The sequence below is a fragment of the Centrocercus urophasianus genome, unplaced genomic scaffold (genome assembly GCF_019232065.1).
Source record: "Centrocercus urophasianus isolate 14NV4802_14NV808 unplaced genomic scaffold, USGS_Curo_1.0 seq_10, whole genome shotgun sequence".
Classification (NCBI taxonomy): Eukaryota; Metazoa; Chordata; class Aves; order Galliformes; family Phasianidae; genus Centrocercus; species Centrocercus urophasianus.
In genome coordinates this window covers 84,275,818-84,294,448 of record NW_024884142.1, presented here as the reverse complement: position 1 = coordinate 84,294,448, position 18,631 = coordinate 84,275,818, and the positions used below count along the sequence as shown (strand labels likewise).

At 33.2% G+C, this 18,631-nt stretch overlaps 1 protein-coding gene across 2 annotated transcripts in view; it reads right to left on the bottom strand.

Moving 5' to 3' along the window:
• The window catches only part of SPATA17 (spermatogenesis associated 17), an 89,712-nt gene that overhangs the window by 52,255 nt on the left and 18,826 nt on the right, over positions 1 to 18,631 (bottom strand). For both annotated transcript variants that reach the window (XM_042823181.1, XM_042823190.1), the window contains 2 exons: positions 18,271 to 18,374; positions 812 to 935 (listed from right to left, as the gene is read on the bottom strand). In XM_042823181.1, the coding sequence (XP_042679115.1) occupies positions 812 to 935; positions 18,271 to 18,374 (228 nt within the window). The remainder of the gene's footprint in view (positions 1 to 811; positions 936 to 18,270; positions 18,375 to 18,631) is intronic.

Genomic DNA, 18,631 nt, shown 5'->3' with positions numbered 1-18,631 from the left:
AATAAGAATCAAGAAAAAGAAGCATTTAGTTCATGTCAACATATCCTAACTGTCTGTTATTCCTTATTCATATGAAGTAAAACCAATCACTAAGCATTTACGGTTTATGTGAAAGTTTAAAAAAGGGCACTAACAAAAGGCAAAAGCACAAGCATCACCAATCACATTCATTTTGTCTAAGATACATGTATGGCTATGCTGTCTGCAAAGCAGCATACATAAGGATGCTTGAAAAATATATCACTTTTATCAATACAAAACAAATTAATCAGTAAATATTTAAAATTTATGAGGCATTTCTATGTAAAAACAATTATGCTAAATAAGCTGATTCAGGCAGTTCTAGGAAAAGCTTTTACAGAAAAACTGCATTTACAATCTGTCTTAAAAACAAAGAGAAGATAGAACCAGTCCCAGCATTAGCTCAATTTAAAAAAGGGGAAAAAATGAAATCCCTCCTCAGCTTAATAACTTGTTAGTTCTTGACAAGTGCAACAACACAACAATAAGCCAGTCAAAATGAGTTTTTAAAGCGAGGTTATGCCCTTCGTGTTGTGTTATCACAGTGGCAGATCAAACTGCTGACTTGGACTCTTTCTGCCAGCAGTGCTGATGCTGCCTCTATGAAGCTGCTGTCGTGGAATAGTCATGGTACCTGCTCTTGCCTATAGAAAAGCACTAAATTGAACTCGAAGTAGTGTCTTTGTGATATCTTTTCAACAAGTCATGTCCCATTCAGCCTGCTAGTTTATCTCTGTCAGGCTGGGGGCCCAAGTGGTTTGCATGAGCTGTCAGGGACAGGTATACCAACCTGCTCAGTGCTAAGGAGGTAATGCATCTTTCGGGCTTTGTATTTCTTTTCCTTTTCTTTCTTTTCTAGGTCTTTCTTCTTCTTTTCCTTTTCATTCTTTTCTGCATACTCTTGGAGTTCATTCCTGTAATAAAATAAATTTATCAATCATGTGGTGATAATAAAGGACCTGGACATGTTTTATTTTACTTTAACTCTTTTATAGCCTCATGGTGTTTTGCTATTAACTATTAGCAATGTACTGCAACAGTAGCATGGAAAATTACAGTTCATCGAGTTCCACAGCAGCAGGATCTACATGGAGATATCTGTGAAGAAAATGGATTAAAATGCCAAAACCAGTATACTAGTTCATATTGTTTAGTTATTACTTTGAAGAAGATGTCAATGCTCATTTTAATAGTTTGATAAAATAAAATTTATAGATATTTTGCTTTCAGAATAATTCTCTTTTGACTTTTATTTATAACTAGAATTTATTTTAATTTAGTAATGTTCCTTCAGTCTCAAAACTGAAGCTGTCCACTTAAGTTTTGATTAGTGCTTTGTGACGTCTCCTTCTGATCTGCAAACTTATGACATGAAAAAGCATAGTAAACAGAGGATAAGAGTTGATATTTTATCCTAGACCTTTGAGCCTTTTGTAAAATTGAGTACTTATGCACAGAGAACTGGATATAACCTTCTTATGCAGCAGTGTCTTTAAAAAGAGGAGTTTCCATAGCATTAAGTTTCTTGCACAGGTCACTTTCTACTCTAGTCTGATAGCAATGGTACAGGCCACAAGAAAAAAATATAACTGCCTCATGAGACAGTGTATGAAAGAAGTTTGCAAACATAGTGTCAACTAAAGGACATAGTCAATAGGTTATAGGACATTGTTTCATTGTAAAAGAACTGAAGAACTGTACCTAATACCAACTGGCAGAGAATGGAGAGAACTCATTATTCCAAATGAACATTTACAAAAGAAAATGGCCATTGATTCCACCGCCATGGCTTCTTTCATAGAACGAAGTTTCTCATAAATTTTGCAAACGGTGAAGAGAATCAGTGCTCTCTAAGAAACAAAATTTTGTGCTACTGTGCACAGTACACAAGTAAGGATTTTTGACCCAGGTAAAAAAGGTTAGTTTGATTAACATTTGTTACATTTGTTATTAAGAAATAGCTAGTTCAAATTAATTGGCATGCCAAAGACACCAAATATATTCAGTCAACCATTTAGATTGTTTTAAAGTTAATTAGGTGAGTAAATTCTATTTGTTGGTTCTTTTTTAAGCATTTGAGTACATGGTAAAAAAAAAAAAAGAAGAAAAAGAAAAATACACCATCAATATTTATCCATTATTTATAATATTTAACCAGATATTAATGTACCTGGATTATTCAAATGTTCCAGCAAAACATATTTAGAGAGGCCCACATTAATGGTCTCATTTGTGTCAGTGGATACTAAATAAGATACAACAGGACAAAATCCAAATCCTGTCACATGCGAATAAGTTTGCTACTATGAACAATTCTTCTGGAACATCATATTACTTCTGAAAGTATGTTTAAGATTGTGCATCCGATCTATTCTTAATATTTGAACTATCACAACATTAAAAAGGTTCATCAACATATGCGAATGAGTGAATTATTAAAAAGAAATTGCAGCATTGAATTGTTATTTGTTTCATGCTATCTTTCAAATTTTTATCAACTACAGTAAGTAAAAAATTAACTATTTACACATTTTATTTCAAATGTAACAGAAAAAATAAAATGGAAAGGAAATAAATTAAAGATCAGAAAAGATGTATAGGTCTCTTTCAAACTCTGGAAATATTTTTTGTTGCAGTTTACTGTTAAAGGCTTCTAATACAATATTTCATACAAGGTTACTTATGAAGCACACTGACGTTTAAAAATCACCATGCTATGCTTTTTCAGCAGTGTAATTTTTTTCCAACATAAGATTAAATTGCAAAATAAATGAATTACTTAGAGTGGCATGGCCCCCATTTTGCCACCCTTCTCTTGAAAATTGCTTATTAATATGAAAAAAGAAGTTGGAAAATAGCCTGTTTTACTTTATGCATAGTGTTTCGGGGCCTCAAAGCCTGCAAAGCCAGACTAGCTGCACATTTTAGATTGTGTTGGCAAGCGGGTACGATGACCTTTCTGACCTGCATCTCAAGGCTATTATTAATCGCTAAGTAACCTGGTAAAGCCAAACAAATTTGTTTCCATTGAAAGGATCTCTATCTGTGTCTGAGAATTTGTGCTGTACCAAACAAACCTCATTAACTGTGTCCATTTTTGACAAAGAACTAGGAGTTGGAGAGATTGGCGACCTTTCTTTGTCCTTAAGGTGCAGATTTCAGAGTCACTGCCTATAGGTACATAAGCATTTTTACTTGGATACTCTTTGTTCTATATCAATCAGTCGAAATAAATGGATTAATAAAAAATGCATATAGTATCACTTAAAAAAAATTGCCATTTTATTTTCAGTATCAGACCATATAATCTGTTTTATTTATTTAATACTATTTCTTTTTTTTTTTTTATTACAGTCAACCATTCAGCATCAACACATTACTGGTGCTATTCATGTTGTTAGATAGTTATGTACTTATTTCAAAAGAAGCCCTGTTATTTAGAATGTGTGCTACAGATGTAGTAATAATGGGATGTAAAATGTTTTCCATTGTCATTAAAATGAATTTACCAGAGTATTTTCAGGGAATATTTAATAGTCAGCATGTGATGAAATTAAAAAGAAATCAAAAATAAAAAAATAATACTAATTTGAAATTTAAAAAAAAAATAAAAAATAATTGTAGAAATTCAACAAAATTCATGATCTTTTTATACAGTACTATAATTCAAAGTATTAAGATACTTTCAGGATAATCATGTCTTCATTAACACGGTGCCAGAAATCTTCCCAAAGTTTGCTTGTTTTTAGCTTATAGTTACAAATAATCTTCAGTACACATTTGCAGCCTACACATCTTGTTTGTAGGGGCAACAGAAAATAACACTGTATTTTCAAAGAATTTGAATAGGAGCAACAAAATCAAGAAAACAATAAGTGACAGGATATGAATATACTATTTCACATGTGAGCAGTTCAAGAACAACACATTATTCACTGTGCAGTGGGTTTCACTGTTACCGTACAGAAAAAGGTATATAAGCATAATGATACTAAAGACATAAATCTGGACTTCCAAACAGAGTTAGAGTTAAATCTTAAAGGTTCAAAGAGAATAAATTCAAAGTCCATTACAGTCAATAGAAAATTCCATGAAATTAGATGATCTTTGGATTAAACCGATCTTTCTCTTTGTTCATATATAACTCAAGTTCAATCAGTGATAATAAACAATGCTTTCTTGGGACTATCTGATATTAGGAATACTAGCTACCATGCATGATCAATAACTTTATCCTTTCAGACTCTGGATGCAATTTGTTTCAGGATAAACCTTTCATGGTTCAAGGAGGAGAGCTGAATATGGAAAAATACTTTGGCTTGCATCAAATTTGTTGAGAGAAAAAGGGTTCTGTAAATGTATAACATGTTCTAGGTTAATTAGTAATCTTGTTTTGTTTTTGCAAATAATCTGTCTTTTACATGGTTCATAGTTGGAAGAATTAAACTAACTTATAAGTAAAAAAATTGGTAATTTTTTAACATAATTTTCTCATTGTCTTAAAGCATATCTAAGTTTTTTAACGTCATCTACTGTATCTTCCTACAAACCTGGCTCCTCCTGTCTGCCTACTTTAACTAGAGTTTCTATCAAACTGATTTTTATATAATACCATTTTAAAGGAAATATGTATAAGTTTTGAAAAATATAGTGCTTTCTCATTACTTGAAAAAAGTCCAAAGAATATCAGTGTTAATTAGCACAACCTTACCATGCACTTTTTTGCTTAAAAAGTGAATATGTAGGTAATATAAAGTGCATTTTCTTTGTAATACAGAATACTCCAAGTAATTGAAATCAAGCATAGCATTATCAATGTAGGTGCGCAAAGAAAACAAATAAAAATGATCTCATGTAAGAAATCTGTAAAGTAGCTATTGATTTGTTAATGACAAAATTATTTGCTTTATATAGTTTGACAATAAAACATTTTCATATGACAAGGTAACTTATTGTTATTCTGATACTTCATTATGCAGTAGGCAGTAGTGCTGGTTCCAGCTATGAGATGCAAATTTGGTTGACAGTACTCCTGCTGTCTGTATAAAGGTTAAAAATACACACATAATATTGTTCCCGGCACTTTTGGAAAGGTCTTGAAGTGATGATTTCAGCAGTATACAGATTTTCATAATTCTGCAGAGAACTGCAACATTTTACAAATTCACACTGACCTACATTTATTAACTTCATCAAACAATTGCATTCCGTTTGCACTTCCACTTAAATTCTGTGATCCTTTGATGAGATAGACATAATAAAATTGTAATATTTATTAAACAAAAGAGAATCCAGGAAAATCAATAGTTGATCAATAGTACTCAGAGTATAAAGTTAGTGTGAATTTAAATAGTTCAGACTCCAAATCATAAAATTCCAGGAAAATAGCATTAGGCAATCTTAGCATAAAAGGAGAAAAACTAAATCAGTTTTACTTTCCTGACTATCTATCATCCTCCCTCCTCAAACAGAGAGTATGGAACTGAAAATGAAATTAGTGGGACAACACTTCTGGTACACAACTGCATGCCACTTGATTTCACATTACACTGGTGTATATGAGAATACAGTGTGACTTGTGATAATATGATTTTACTTTTACCTATTATACTTGGGTAAAAAATGAGGCCTATATAGAGAGAGCAGTCCAGGATGTACAAGTAGTTTATAGAGAGGGCTATAGTTTAAAGACAGAACTTTAACAGAACATACACACTACTCTTGCGTTAGCTGTGTCAGACAGCTTCATCATCCTCAGCCTAGTTCAGAATATCTGAATGAATCTGTTCAGATTTACTGAGCAAACAGAAAGGCTTTGTAACACCCTGTTCCTCTCTGCTATGATGTGTACTGCCATGTTATGTGACACATTTGCAACTGTGCGGCCTTGCCCAGTGAAATCTGGGATTAACCAATTCTTAAAAGTATATTATTTGTTCTCAAATATATACCACATAGTTTTATTCACACAGCTGAAATTTAAACCACTCATTGGTAATGCAATCATAAACACTGTTCCTTCTGCTGGGAATCACAGAGGATTTCAGAGTGTATTTGCTTGAAATATAACAAAACATAAAGTGATTAAAGGTCCAGAAAGTGCCTTTGCAGTTCATCATTACTTTGCTAGGTAGACTTCAGCTAGTATAAAATTAAAATGTTTATAGCAGATTGGTTGCAGATATATGCATTAGTTTACACATGCACTGTGGCTTTTTTTTTTAAATAGAAGGGTAGGTGTTTGCTTCTTTGTAATGATGAAATCCCATTGTTTTCAGAAAGAGAAAACTCACTCTTCGGAGTAATTCTGGCATATGATCATTTTGTTAAAAACAAGAATCAACTCAGCTCTGTTTTACATAACATTCAATGCTGAGACCCATGAATCCTGCAAAAATAATGTATATATATATCCTGTTGAGTATTTTAAAGGTGTGATTTGCTACAACATAAGTAGTATGTATACATATGTAGTATGTACTTATAAGTAGTATATATATAAGTATATGTATTGTATAAGTATATGTAAGTATATATATAAGTTAAGTATATATATATAAGTATATATATATACTTGTAAGTAGTACTTATAAGTAGTATGTATACATTTGTGTACTACTTTCTAAAGTTTTCAACATCTTATAAGTTTGAAATAAAGGCCAAAAAAAAAAAAGCTTAAATAATAGCTTTAACAGCTCTCAAACATCAGGAAATTGATGGATTATGCAAAAGATTCAGACAAGAAGTAATACTTGTAAGTATTTAAAGGTATTATATTCATATAGCACTGAAGAGTTCTCAGTTAATAATGGGTGCTTATATTACTGTAATGCATGTGCTGCCTCTATGTATTACTGCCTCGTGCATTTGTTCATGTGGCCTTATGCTCAAAAGCATAATACTCAGCAATATAACCTGTGTTCACACATGCAGCCTGAATGTCCTCATGACCATTCTGTAAACATAAAAGATGAGAAAGGAACAATTGTCATTCCACTTGTTTTTGTTTTTAGAGGATGAAGGAAAAGGAGAAATCTACACTAATAGTATTCCTGGAGATCTAGTGACAGTACACAAATGGCTGAAGGTTATTGAAGAGTGCTGAATGGAGATGTAAAGGGAAAGTCAGATGTCCATTGGATAAGTGGTTATTTTCTCACAAGTGATTATGCTTGTAATGGAAATTACCAACCTCATACAAACAGTTTACAAACAATGTGGGCTGGTGACAATCAGATTATGATACTGATTGTCAACCAGCTGGTGAGCCTTTAGACCAAAACACTTTCCAGGCTACCTGCAATTGCTCCAAAGAGGTTGAAGCAGGTTGCATTGTTACATGTTGTTATATGCAAACAAAGCAATAAAGCTCTAAAGGCACCCAAAGTTTGCAGCTTAGCATGCATTTTACATGTCTAAAATGTAATTCAAGAAGAAAATATCAGCAAATAAGCTATCTGGTTAAAATAAAAATAAGATATGCCTTTTGGAAGAAGACTTGAAAAAGGAACATACTTTCCAAATTCTTAGCATTGGTGGAATTGCCATGAACTGACTACGGATAGAGACTACTGCAAGAGACAGCAAACTGTAGGATATTCAATTTTTGATTCTGCTATGTATGTTGTATTCACAGTGCTGTCTTATGAAGACAAGTGCTGTATAGCTGAGAAAATGGAAGGGAGAACTTTAATAATGTAGATATGTTTTTAAGAAAGCATGTGGCTCAGGAAGAAACAGAGGAAAGAGTTTACTTATAGGAATAACAAGTGTGTTCATCTAGAATTAAAATATAATCCTGAACTTGTTACGATTTCAGTCTAGAAGAGCTAAAGATACTGATGTTCAAAACAGATTTTAAGTTCAAAGGATACATTAACCTGGCAGAGTGGATTAGTTTTCTGAAATTCTAATTGGGATTTAGAAATTCTACAGATTCAGAGAGCAGGGTCAGTGTCAATTCTGAGGAGGTATTAGGACAGCTATTAGGGCTATAAGGTCAAATCAAACACCTATCACAAAACTAATTATATAAACTTAACAATGACGTGTCTCTTCAAAATTTGGAGGACTGTAACTGGTTTGTCATTGCAGTGTAGTGAACAGGAAACTAATAATAACAAGCAAAAGCAAAAACATCCAATGGATTCTGTAATTATTAAAGAAAAAAAATTGTTACACCTTAAAATCCCATTATCATTTGTGCACAGCAGAACACATTCTGCCCACCTTTCTTTAATCACACAGTGTACCAGTGGAATTAAGTGACATACCAGTTCAACTGTCAAAGTCCACCATCTGATCAATATGCTATGTAGGAAATGTGATGAACACAGCAGTGAAGGGCATACAGTGAATGAACACCTTGTGCAGATCAGGAGATCAGGACACAGCATGTATCAGCTGATAGGAAAGAACAGACTGATGTACCCTTCTTATCCTTCCAATTTCAACTGCTGCACAGTTACTCAACAGAGTGCAATGGCTTTTGAAGTCATGGGTAACATAGCCACTTTATAAATAAAAAGGGAATGTTTTCCTTAATTCGTTACACAGAATTTTCTAAGTAAGGTTTCAACTCATATAGGGTTTTTCCATACACATATTTAAAAGCTACTAAATTATTTAACTTTCTGGAAATATGTAAAATTAACATACTGGTCTAAATATTTTTCCTTGTGTATACAAATCCTTAGGCCGATTCTAATTCCTACTCATTAGCAGCTTAAAATGTCATGTAGTTGAAAAACATTTCTTGTAAAAGGCATGATTTAAACACTGAAGTTTTGTTAGCTTAACTATTTTGATTTAAAGTTATAAACTCACCCGTTATGGATGTGGCATAAGAATATTGACAGTACTGAAGTTTCCACTGGTTGAGGAACTGTATCCAAGTATCCTGTTTCAACTTTATTTCTGCTCAGTTTTATGCTAATACAGCTAACTCTAACAGGTAGAAGCAAGCTATGGGCAGGCTTTTTTCAAGTGGGTGCTTGTCACGATAAATCAGCCTGATTAGTCTAAATAGTGAAATTAGTAATTAGGGGTAACAAAGCTGATTTGGTCCTGAATGGATTACACAGCCCTGACACACACATTATTCTAATGGCAGTGCAGCAGAAGTGGTCATTTCTAGCACAGTGTCAGGGCTAAGCTGCTAAGAGAGCTGTCAAGTTCTTAATTTTTCCTGCAACACACGAATGAAGATGTCTAAAGATAGCCAGCTACCAATGAAAGTTCTCAGTGAATATAATGTGAAAGTATCTGTTATTTTTTGGCACTGCAATTTCCAGCAGACTGTGCACGCTACCATCTGTACAGTAATAGCAATGGGAAAGCATGCTGCTATTCTATGCAGTTGTAGTAAGTTGTTCCTGATACAAGAATACACCCTTTTAAGCTGTTACCTTTCTGCTGCAGTGCAGGACAATATATACAGGTATATATTTCTTTTACCTTAATATATGATACCTGGCAACATATAGGTTGATTTTAAATTACTAGGTGATGACTAAAAGTCATCAGCTAAGTTGATTTTCCTTCTCAAAGTTTTAAGCAACAATTAGACTTAAAAGCTTACTGACTCACTCACATTTTTTACTTATTTTGATATTTAAAGTCTGCATGTTTGGTATACATTTTTCACATTAAATAGGTCTTACAATGGCAAGGCAGAGAGAGCTTTTATATACTAATCCATTATGTAGGGCACAGCACTAATGCCAAATCTCACAACACTCTAATGATTTTCACTGTACCTGATGGCTTTCTCAAATTCCCAAATAAATTTGTGTATAGAGTTTGTGTGGCCACCTGAGCATCTGTGATGTCAAAAACACTATGAAAAATAACACAGAGAACTATATCTTTTAAATAAAAAATGCAGCCATTTTAGGAGAGATCTAATATTTTGAAGTACTGCAGTACTACTCATATGCAGTACAATTCAAGGCAGTGGCTAATTGGCAATATGAAATTATCAGCTAGATCTCAATTATTCAGAAATGCTAGAGTATATTGAAAATGTTATGTAATCAAGATCTCAAAAATCAGACATTTTTTAGGTTATGAGACACTCAAAATTAAAGTCTATTATCTGAAATTTTGTTTCTTCTATATAAAACAGTATAGTCCATTAGAGATTTAGGCGTCTAATTATTCATGCCTAAGTAGTACAGCTGATGTTTAGATTTTATTGTCTATACTTAAGCATATAATTTGTTACTTGGAGTACTACATCCTTCCTTGAGTAAATAAGTCCAAAGGTGCAGAATAGTGGTGAGGCTTCCAACCACTAAGTACAAGCAGGCTAATGAGTACTGGATCACTTTGGGCGTCATGCCCAACCTGGAAGATCAGATTAGTCTGACAGAAGAAGCTGTGAATGTTTTCAATAAGCCAGTAAATTGGACAATAAAAGAAAAGCCTAATTGGAGAAATAAAGGTTGAAAATCTTGCTTTTCTTAAACTCTCTTGTGCTGCTTTGTTTTGAAGACAGCAGGAACTGTGAAGTTCAAGGTAAAAGAACTGGGATTTAGCTTCACTGTCAAGGATAAACAGCTTAATGGATTCATGTAATTATCCCTACAAGGTGAAGAGTATGAAGAATTTGAAAGGAGGATAACAATAGGGAAATGGTTTACACAGCTTAAAAAAAATCATGCTCACAGTATGACGAAGTATACTATGTCTTGTAGAGGGGTATTACGAATAGGACTCACAGAACTGAAGCTTTTCTATGATCCTGTGATGAAAAGGTATATAAATTAATATACAAACTGACAATCCATCAGAATAAAAATGTTGGATATTTTTATTTCTTTATCAAACAGAAATCAAAAAAGTGGCTATATTAATGTATGAATTTTGGATATTAAATGAGTTTTCAGTCTATCAAAGGAGGATATAAAAAGAAGCAATGGTTTGAGGAAGAAATTAAAGCAATTCAGCAGAGAAATACGGGACATAAGAAAATTAACTTCTGCAGTAGAATACAAATGGTATATTCCATTTTTTGGAGATATCAAATCAAACTAGACTGTTGGTGTTTAACCAAAGGTTACTGAACTCAAAGAAGTATTGTTATAAAAGTGTTGTTGATGGATATGAAGTTGATGGATCTGAATTTAGACTAGACCATGTGATTCAGAGTAGAAGAGTGTTCTGAGCATCATAAGAAGAAAAAAAAATCAAACTTGACCATCAGTAGAACAAAATGGACTACTTGGACAATGTAGAACAAGATTAGTTACTTAGCCATTTGCATACAGATTGCTTTAGTAAACAAAATATGTGATTTTCTAAGGTACCAAATCCACACATTTATATTTTATGCTTCATTATTAAGCTGAAAGTTGCAAACCAAAAGAACCACCTTTTTTTTTTAGTGACAAATGTACTGCCTTACATAAGTTCAGTAAATGGCATATAAAATGTCATTTTTCTAGCTTCATAAACGTATGACATTTCTAGTTCTCCAAAATGTGCATGAAAAAATATCGATATACTTTCTCAACAGTCCTTAGTCTTCAAGTGGTAGAGCTCTTCCCTGATAACTGAGTATAGCCTGTATATAGATGGCCTGTCATGTCTCTACAATTAGATAAAACCAGAACTGCTATAATTTAATCTGAAATACAAACTGAAAATTGTATTTTGAAAATCAAGTTTATTAATATGTAATCTTTAGGTAATCATATTTATGCTCCTAATTTACACAATATTTATAGTATTCTACATGTCCTTGAAATAGGGAACAGGGACACTAGACTATGAAAAAGTGGCCTAGCTGCTGGAGTTCATAAATTTTGTTCAGCTTTGGATGAGTTCAAAGAATTGCCATGTAAGAAAAGCCTTACAGAGGGAATTTATCTGATTATGGCAGTAATAATTACCCAGCTGTTTATTGCAGATAGAGAAATAATTCATGTAGGCAATAGGCCGTGGTGGCAATGACACTCCGCATTTAGTAAATATGCAAACTGTTCACTTCTAATTAACCAAGCTAGAGGATGCCCTTATTAAATGTATAAACTAAAAGTGCCTTCCTGACAAGTGATGAATTGTTACATTGCACAAACTCTTGCCACAGAATTACTGGAGTGAACTTGGGGCTTAACTTCATTAAGAGATCTTGTGGGATAGTTAAATGAGGATGGACAGCATAACAAGACCTACCTGACAGTCAATGATATGTTAGAGCTTAATGAAACTGTGCCTCTTCCCCTTTTCTACTTATTTTACAGCAAAGATACTGCTTCAGCCAAAACATAAAACCGTGAAGCCTCTCTTTGTAGGACAATATGAAATTCTAGGATTAGTCAGTCTATATAGAAAATGTTTTATAAGATCTCAGTAATTTTAAGACACCCAGATCAAAATAAATGCAGTTCAGTGACTGAATGTCAGGACCTAAAATTTCTTTCTACAAACTCTAATTAAAAACTTTGCTTTGGTTGAAAGGTGAAATAAAGCTTAATATTTAACCTCTTAATCCAAATGGTGAGCTTACTGCTATACAAAAATACATAAGAAAAAACAGCCTTCATATTTTTAAAGAGTACAGTCAAACCAATTACTTACATTACCTAGGTTATTCAGGTTTATCTGAAGAAGTTGTTCTATATTACACAGCTGGCTAACATATCACTTGCTCAAGAGAGACTTATATAGAATAAGACACGCCTGAGGTGTACGTAGCTGAATCCGCACTGGAAATTTAGCTATTTAGCTTTCTGTGTAATCATATTGGTTCCTATCTTATTCTCAGTGCAATCAGAAATTATTTTCCTATGCAGATAAAACAAGATATTGCTTGTCTTATAGCTTTAGCCAATTCATTTCAATTTCATGACCAAACTAAAAAGAAAAAACTTCATCTAAAAAGTCTTGGTTTGCAAAATGTATTATTGAAAGCCTATAGGAATACAAGCACATATGCTGTATAAAATCATATGTGTATGTGCAACTGTGTTAATATCTATAAAGGTAGGTAAAGGGAAGACCTGAAAATGGGCTAACTTCTCATGGATTTTTTTAATGCTCTGAAACCATGCTGAAAGATAGACTTACGGACAACACATTTAAGAAGGAACAGCAATAACAATATACATGACTCTAGATAATCTAACTAGATTTAAAACTTTAAAATGATTCTCTTAAAGCTTTTCTTTGATCTAATTCCCACTTACGTTAGTGCACACATTTGATATCGTTCACAGTAAACTAGATCAAATCACAAAGAAGAACTTCAGTGATTCTAGTTCTGTGTTTCTGACCACATCTAGCAGTTACAGCTAAAATTCTCTAGAAAAGGCATAGATAGCTCAAGTTACAGAAACTATCACTCAAGATTAATATTCAAATGAAAGAAAGCATATTTGGCACTTATCTCTGTTTCTATGGCTCCCAGAGAAAGCTGACAGGATATGTTTACATTCAGAAAATTCTAATTACAGGCAAATAACTTAAAAACTCTAATCTGTTTCCTTTAGACATCTTTGAAGACAAGAAAAGGAAGATGGGTTAAAGATAAATTAGATAATTAAGCATAAAGTGAAAGACAACATTACAAAAAATGAGCTTTTTATTGTTTTAAGAACTCCAAGGAGCTGTCTGAAAGGCTTTGGCACTAATTGAAAATAGACTATAGAATCAATTGCTTCTGCAGTCAATGAGGAGGAACGTTTTAATTGAATTATAAGAAAATATATGCATTCTTCAAAATACTTTGACACTTGAGAAAATAGCCAGCACCTGGACTTATCTTTATCAGAAAGAATCAGACAGATGGATGCTGAACAAGTTCTCCTCATATTAGTATGACAACAGATGATTTATTTCAAACCCTCTTGTAGGAAACAGCAATACCTCAAAAGTTTGAAGATGCAAAGTGCTTCTCATGTTAAAAGTAAATAAAACTCAGAAATGCTCCAAGAAGCAATCAAGAATAAGCCCAATACTCTTACTTTTTCTCCATGCTACAAGATCAAGCATATTTGCAGAAAAGCCAAACACTGGATTAGATAACCAGCAACATACAACAGTACCATATTTCACTGCTCAATAAGATTATAAAATAATTAGACTGCATAAAGGATTTGTAAATATATGTATTACCAAGTAAGTGATTTTTATCATTTAGCATTATCTGTTTCCTTGGCATTATCTGAAGAAGATTTAATGATGACTGTGATTATAAATCTGCTGATAGAACATCTAGTCTAACTTCGATGAAAGTCAAACACAAGGGCTACACTCAAGACCCTTTCATTACAAGAGCCAACAAGAAAAGAGAAAAAAATTGGTGTGAATCTTCTCAGTGTGTGAAATTCATGAGTTAACAGTGTTTACATACACTATAATACGTGCCAAAACTAGACTTGGTCTTAGTCTGCTATATGTAAGTCAGTGTTTATTCAAAAGCAAAGACTAAACTACCTGCCTTGATTATAAAGGAACCCCCTACACCAGCACTCGGCCAACGCTTTGCTAGTTTTCTGATAGTGCTATCTTATTGAGTTGTATACCTAGGAAAAACTAAATGGTGCCATTCATCAGCAAAAGGAGCACGACATCCCAAAATCTTATCTCCAGTTGCACACCTGACATACAGCAAAGTTGCTTTACGGTAGTTTAAAGGCCAGTGTGCAGATAACCTTAGACAGAGAAGTCTAAGTTAATCACACAGTTGGACAACTGACGTTATCCATAAGTTATTTTGATACAATGGCACTAGCATGCTAATTTATGTGATGTCCATTTTCTTATCATGGATTGGAAACAGCTTCACATAAAATTCTAACATATCATATGGACTTAGCATATAGTCTATGCTAATTGCTTTTGGCGTATTTCCCTTTGTAACAATTTTGCCAAGTCTCAGAGATGCTAAATGTAGCTTTGAGAATGTTTCAAAACAAAGTATTTTTCCTCAACATGAAATATAGTAATTTTAATGAGAAATAATCAAATTAATTTTAATACATTTATGTATGCAACCATCCAATTAGTCTATATTCAGGCAGAATACAGTCTGCATCGGCATTTATTCAAATACACATGGTTGCAACATATGAAGAATTATTACAAAAATCTAGCACAAATTGCACAAATTTCAGAATTTAGGACTAAGAAACTCATCACAAAGTTATGCTGAAGCTAAACAATACAAATTCAAAGAAAAAATTTGAGTATGCCCTTATGAAGATAGAACTCAGTGTACAAATTCATTCTTTTGCCATCTCTCAAGGGATTCTTTGAATCACTTCTCAACTAAGAACTGTATGAAGACTTTACAGCCATTGAACTTATTGGTTCTGCCCTTTATTCTTCAGCCAGCCTGGGAGCTAAAACAGACAGCTATCTCCAGTTCTTACAAAAACAGCATCTTAGGTTAGGATAAGCAGTCTGTTAAGGTGCGCAAACTCACATATAATATGACTATTATTATTTAATTATATTTTAGGTCAATTTCTGTTAAATCAATTTCTGTTAAACTTAATTACATCCCTCTATGGCTTTAAACTGGGGCAGCTTCTATTAAGTTTACTTTCTCCTGGGACTTTCACAGTAAAGACAAATGATAAAGGTCCAGTTACTAAATGAGGGCAGCTATTAAATAAGGCCGGCTTGTATTAAAGCTGGAAGGTAAAGATGTAGATACCAGATGAGATTACCTCCTGGTAAAAGAAATGCCTTGTATGGGAAAAAAAAAAAAAAACAACTGGGGAAAGATGAGAGAAAAGGCAACAAACTTCGGTCAGCAATTCCTTTAAGATACCAGGCTGCAATCTAACAGAATGTCCAAAATTCTACAGTAACTTCCTGTGAAGTGGGTACAGGCTTCTCCCTGATGAAAGGAGAGAAAACAAAGCACAACCTCTGGTTCCGGTGGCCACGAGGTACCTTGAAAGAACCTGCAATCTAATTCCAGGTAGTTGTTGATAAATAAAAAATCTATTAGTATTTTTATAGAAGACTAAGAAACATATTGCAGTACAGTTTAGGACTACAGCATACCTTGAGCTTAAACAAATTTTTGAAATGACAAACTTAGAGTGTGTGGTTTTTGGTTAGTTGATCGTTTTTTTGTACTATGGAAGTTCTAAAAATCAGTTTATTTTTTTTACTGTGGTTGCAGTACTATTTGTGGAGAAACTCAGTTCTTTACTTTCACGGTCACAGCACTAATGCATACAGTCTGATGAATGTGGCTGTAAGAAATGATAAAATAATTGCATTGCCTCAATTACCATGGTTCTGTTGTTTCTTGGTGCTCTTGAGGTGTGAAACACTCAAAGGCAGATTAATCTGAATGCACAAGTATAACAAGGGGCTCTGTCCATAAACACATACATTTCTATAATGCTGAAGCTGAAATAAAACCAGTTCATAAATGCGCTCCTTTCAAACAATGTAAATTGCTGTATTTCATATATACAGAGATACCTATTAGCAATGAAGTTGTTCTCTCCCTTTTGATGTACTAGGGGATGGAAATATGCAGAGAATCCCTCCTCCACCCTGTTCAGTATTCCTAGTAGGAAACACACCATGCCACCTTGGGGCCAAAGCCGTTGGCAGCAACTTAGCCCAATGACAGGAATAATCTGTTTGGCTGAGGGCCTACACCTGATCTTCACTAAGCATCTGTTAGATTTAATCAAAATAATGTTGAAGACAATATACATATTAGTTTCAAATATACCTGAGCAAAAGATTACTGCAGCAATTCTTGGTTGGACTTGAGAAGTGAAGAATTTTTAAAACTGAGAGGATATGGTCTATTTGACCAAATTTTCCAGAAAACTCATTTTTATCTTTTTGTTTTTTGTTTTTTTATCTGAAAGACAGATTTGATTTTATTTTTTAATCTGATAGTTAGAAATTATTCTCTGAATTTCAGAAGGCAGAATTCAAATTAGCAGAATATCAATATACCAATAGCCAAGCAAGAGCTCATACACGCCAACTTTGACACAGTTTCAAGTACCCAAAAATTACACCATTCATCTTACCTGTTAAAGACAAGAAACATATTGATTAAAATATCTGTACAATTATTGGCACTGTTGTGTGGTTTGTTTTCTTTTTAATGAACTGAAAGAAATATTAGAGAATTCTGAACAAGAAGATACGACAGATGTTTTGAAGATACACTTGAAAAGATTTTTTAAATTTAGTTTTGCAGAGTTGTAATCAAACATTCTGTGCAAAAATACATTTAAATACACCATGGATAGGCAGTTATCAGTACATTTCACTACATCTAACAATATAATGCAAGAGTTATTTCAGTGCTATGACAAAGAGGACACCAACAATACCAACAATAATTGGGGAAAAATAATATAAATTAATATGTAGCATTTAAGAAAGTTGGATAATTTGTGTTTTACATACAGAAATTGCATATGCTGTTTTCTGTAACAGAATTCTGATTGAATTGTCTCTGTCTTGTGTCCTACATGGGACTTCCAGAATATGAATTCTAAAGACCTAGTGTCTTTCTTAAGGCCTGAGGTCTGCCCACACATCCACAGTTGAGAGTCTTTAGGCCTAATGAGGTTCTGATGTACTGTGAATGTTCTGGTACTTAAACCAATGTGTACATAACCCATGTGAGCCTTTGTTTTATAGGCCTGCTCTTCTCAACACAAGTTTCTTTGTTTTCTTAAATAGACTTTGATCTTCCTTCTATAGTGTACAGTCACCAATGAACCAGAATGAGAAGCTGGGATACCGGTACACCAGGGCTTTAATTTTTTTCCCAAATGATTATAAGAACTTGAGTATAGGTAAATAACAATTAAAGTCAATTAATATTCACACAATGGCTCATGAACGTAACTTAGACTCAAACATACAACTTTCATACTTTGTCAATAATCAATTTTCAAAACAAAATAACAACAAAAAAATCCAGTTCAACAGATCACATTTATAGCATAATGATCTATTAGTTTTTGAATATAGGTGAAGAGGCAAATCCTCTATTATTAACCTGGTACAAGCAGGAATTTCCAGTTAATTCAAAGAAATGAGAATTCATAACGGTCAAAATGAGAAGAGAACGTTGCACAACATGCATAGGACTAGAATTAAAGAGAACAATGACTGAAACATACACATATATTTGATAATGGAAGGGATCCTACACTTAAACAAATAGTTTAATTAGCAACATCATTTTTCCCAAGTAAAAGAAAAGGAAATTAAGGTTCTATCACATGAAGTTTTTATCTTTACCTGACAATCTCATTATTCAGAGAAATGGCTCCCAGGTACTTCTTCAGTGCATAGTAATTATGGGTATATTTTCGGACATAATACCCTCTCCATCTCTTCTGAATCTACAAGAAATAAAGACTTGTTTAGTACATTTTAAATTGAAAGTTTTTATGTGTATGAAATAACTGTTATATTTCCCAAAGAATCGGATGTCCTTAAAAGCAATATCAAGAAGAGGCACCACTACCTTTAAGTGAAGAAAATGCAGGTAAGATGTAACATATTGTAGTTAAATGGTGATATGAATTTACTATTAAATGCCAACATTATCAACTAATATCAAATTTTAAGTAACTGTTTATGTTGCATCTGTTTATGT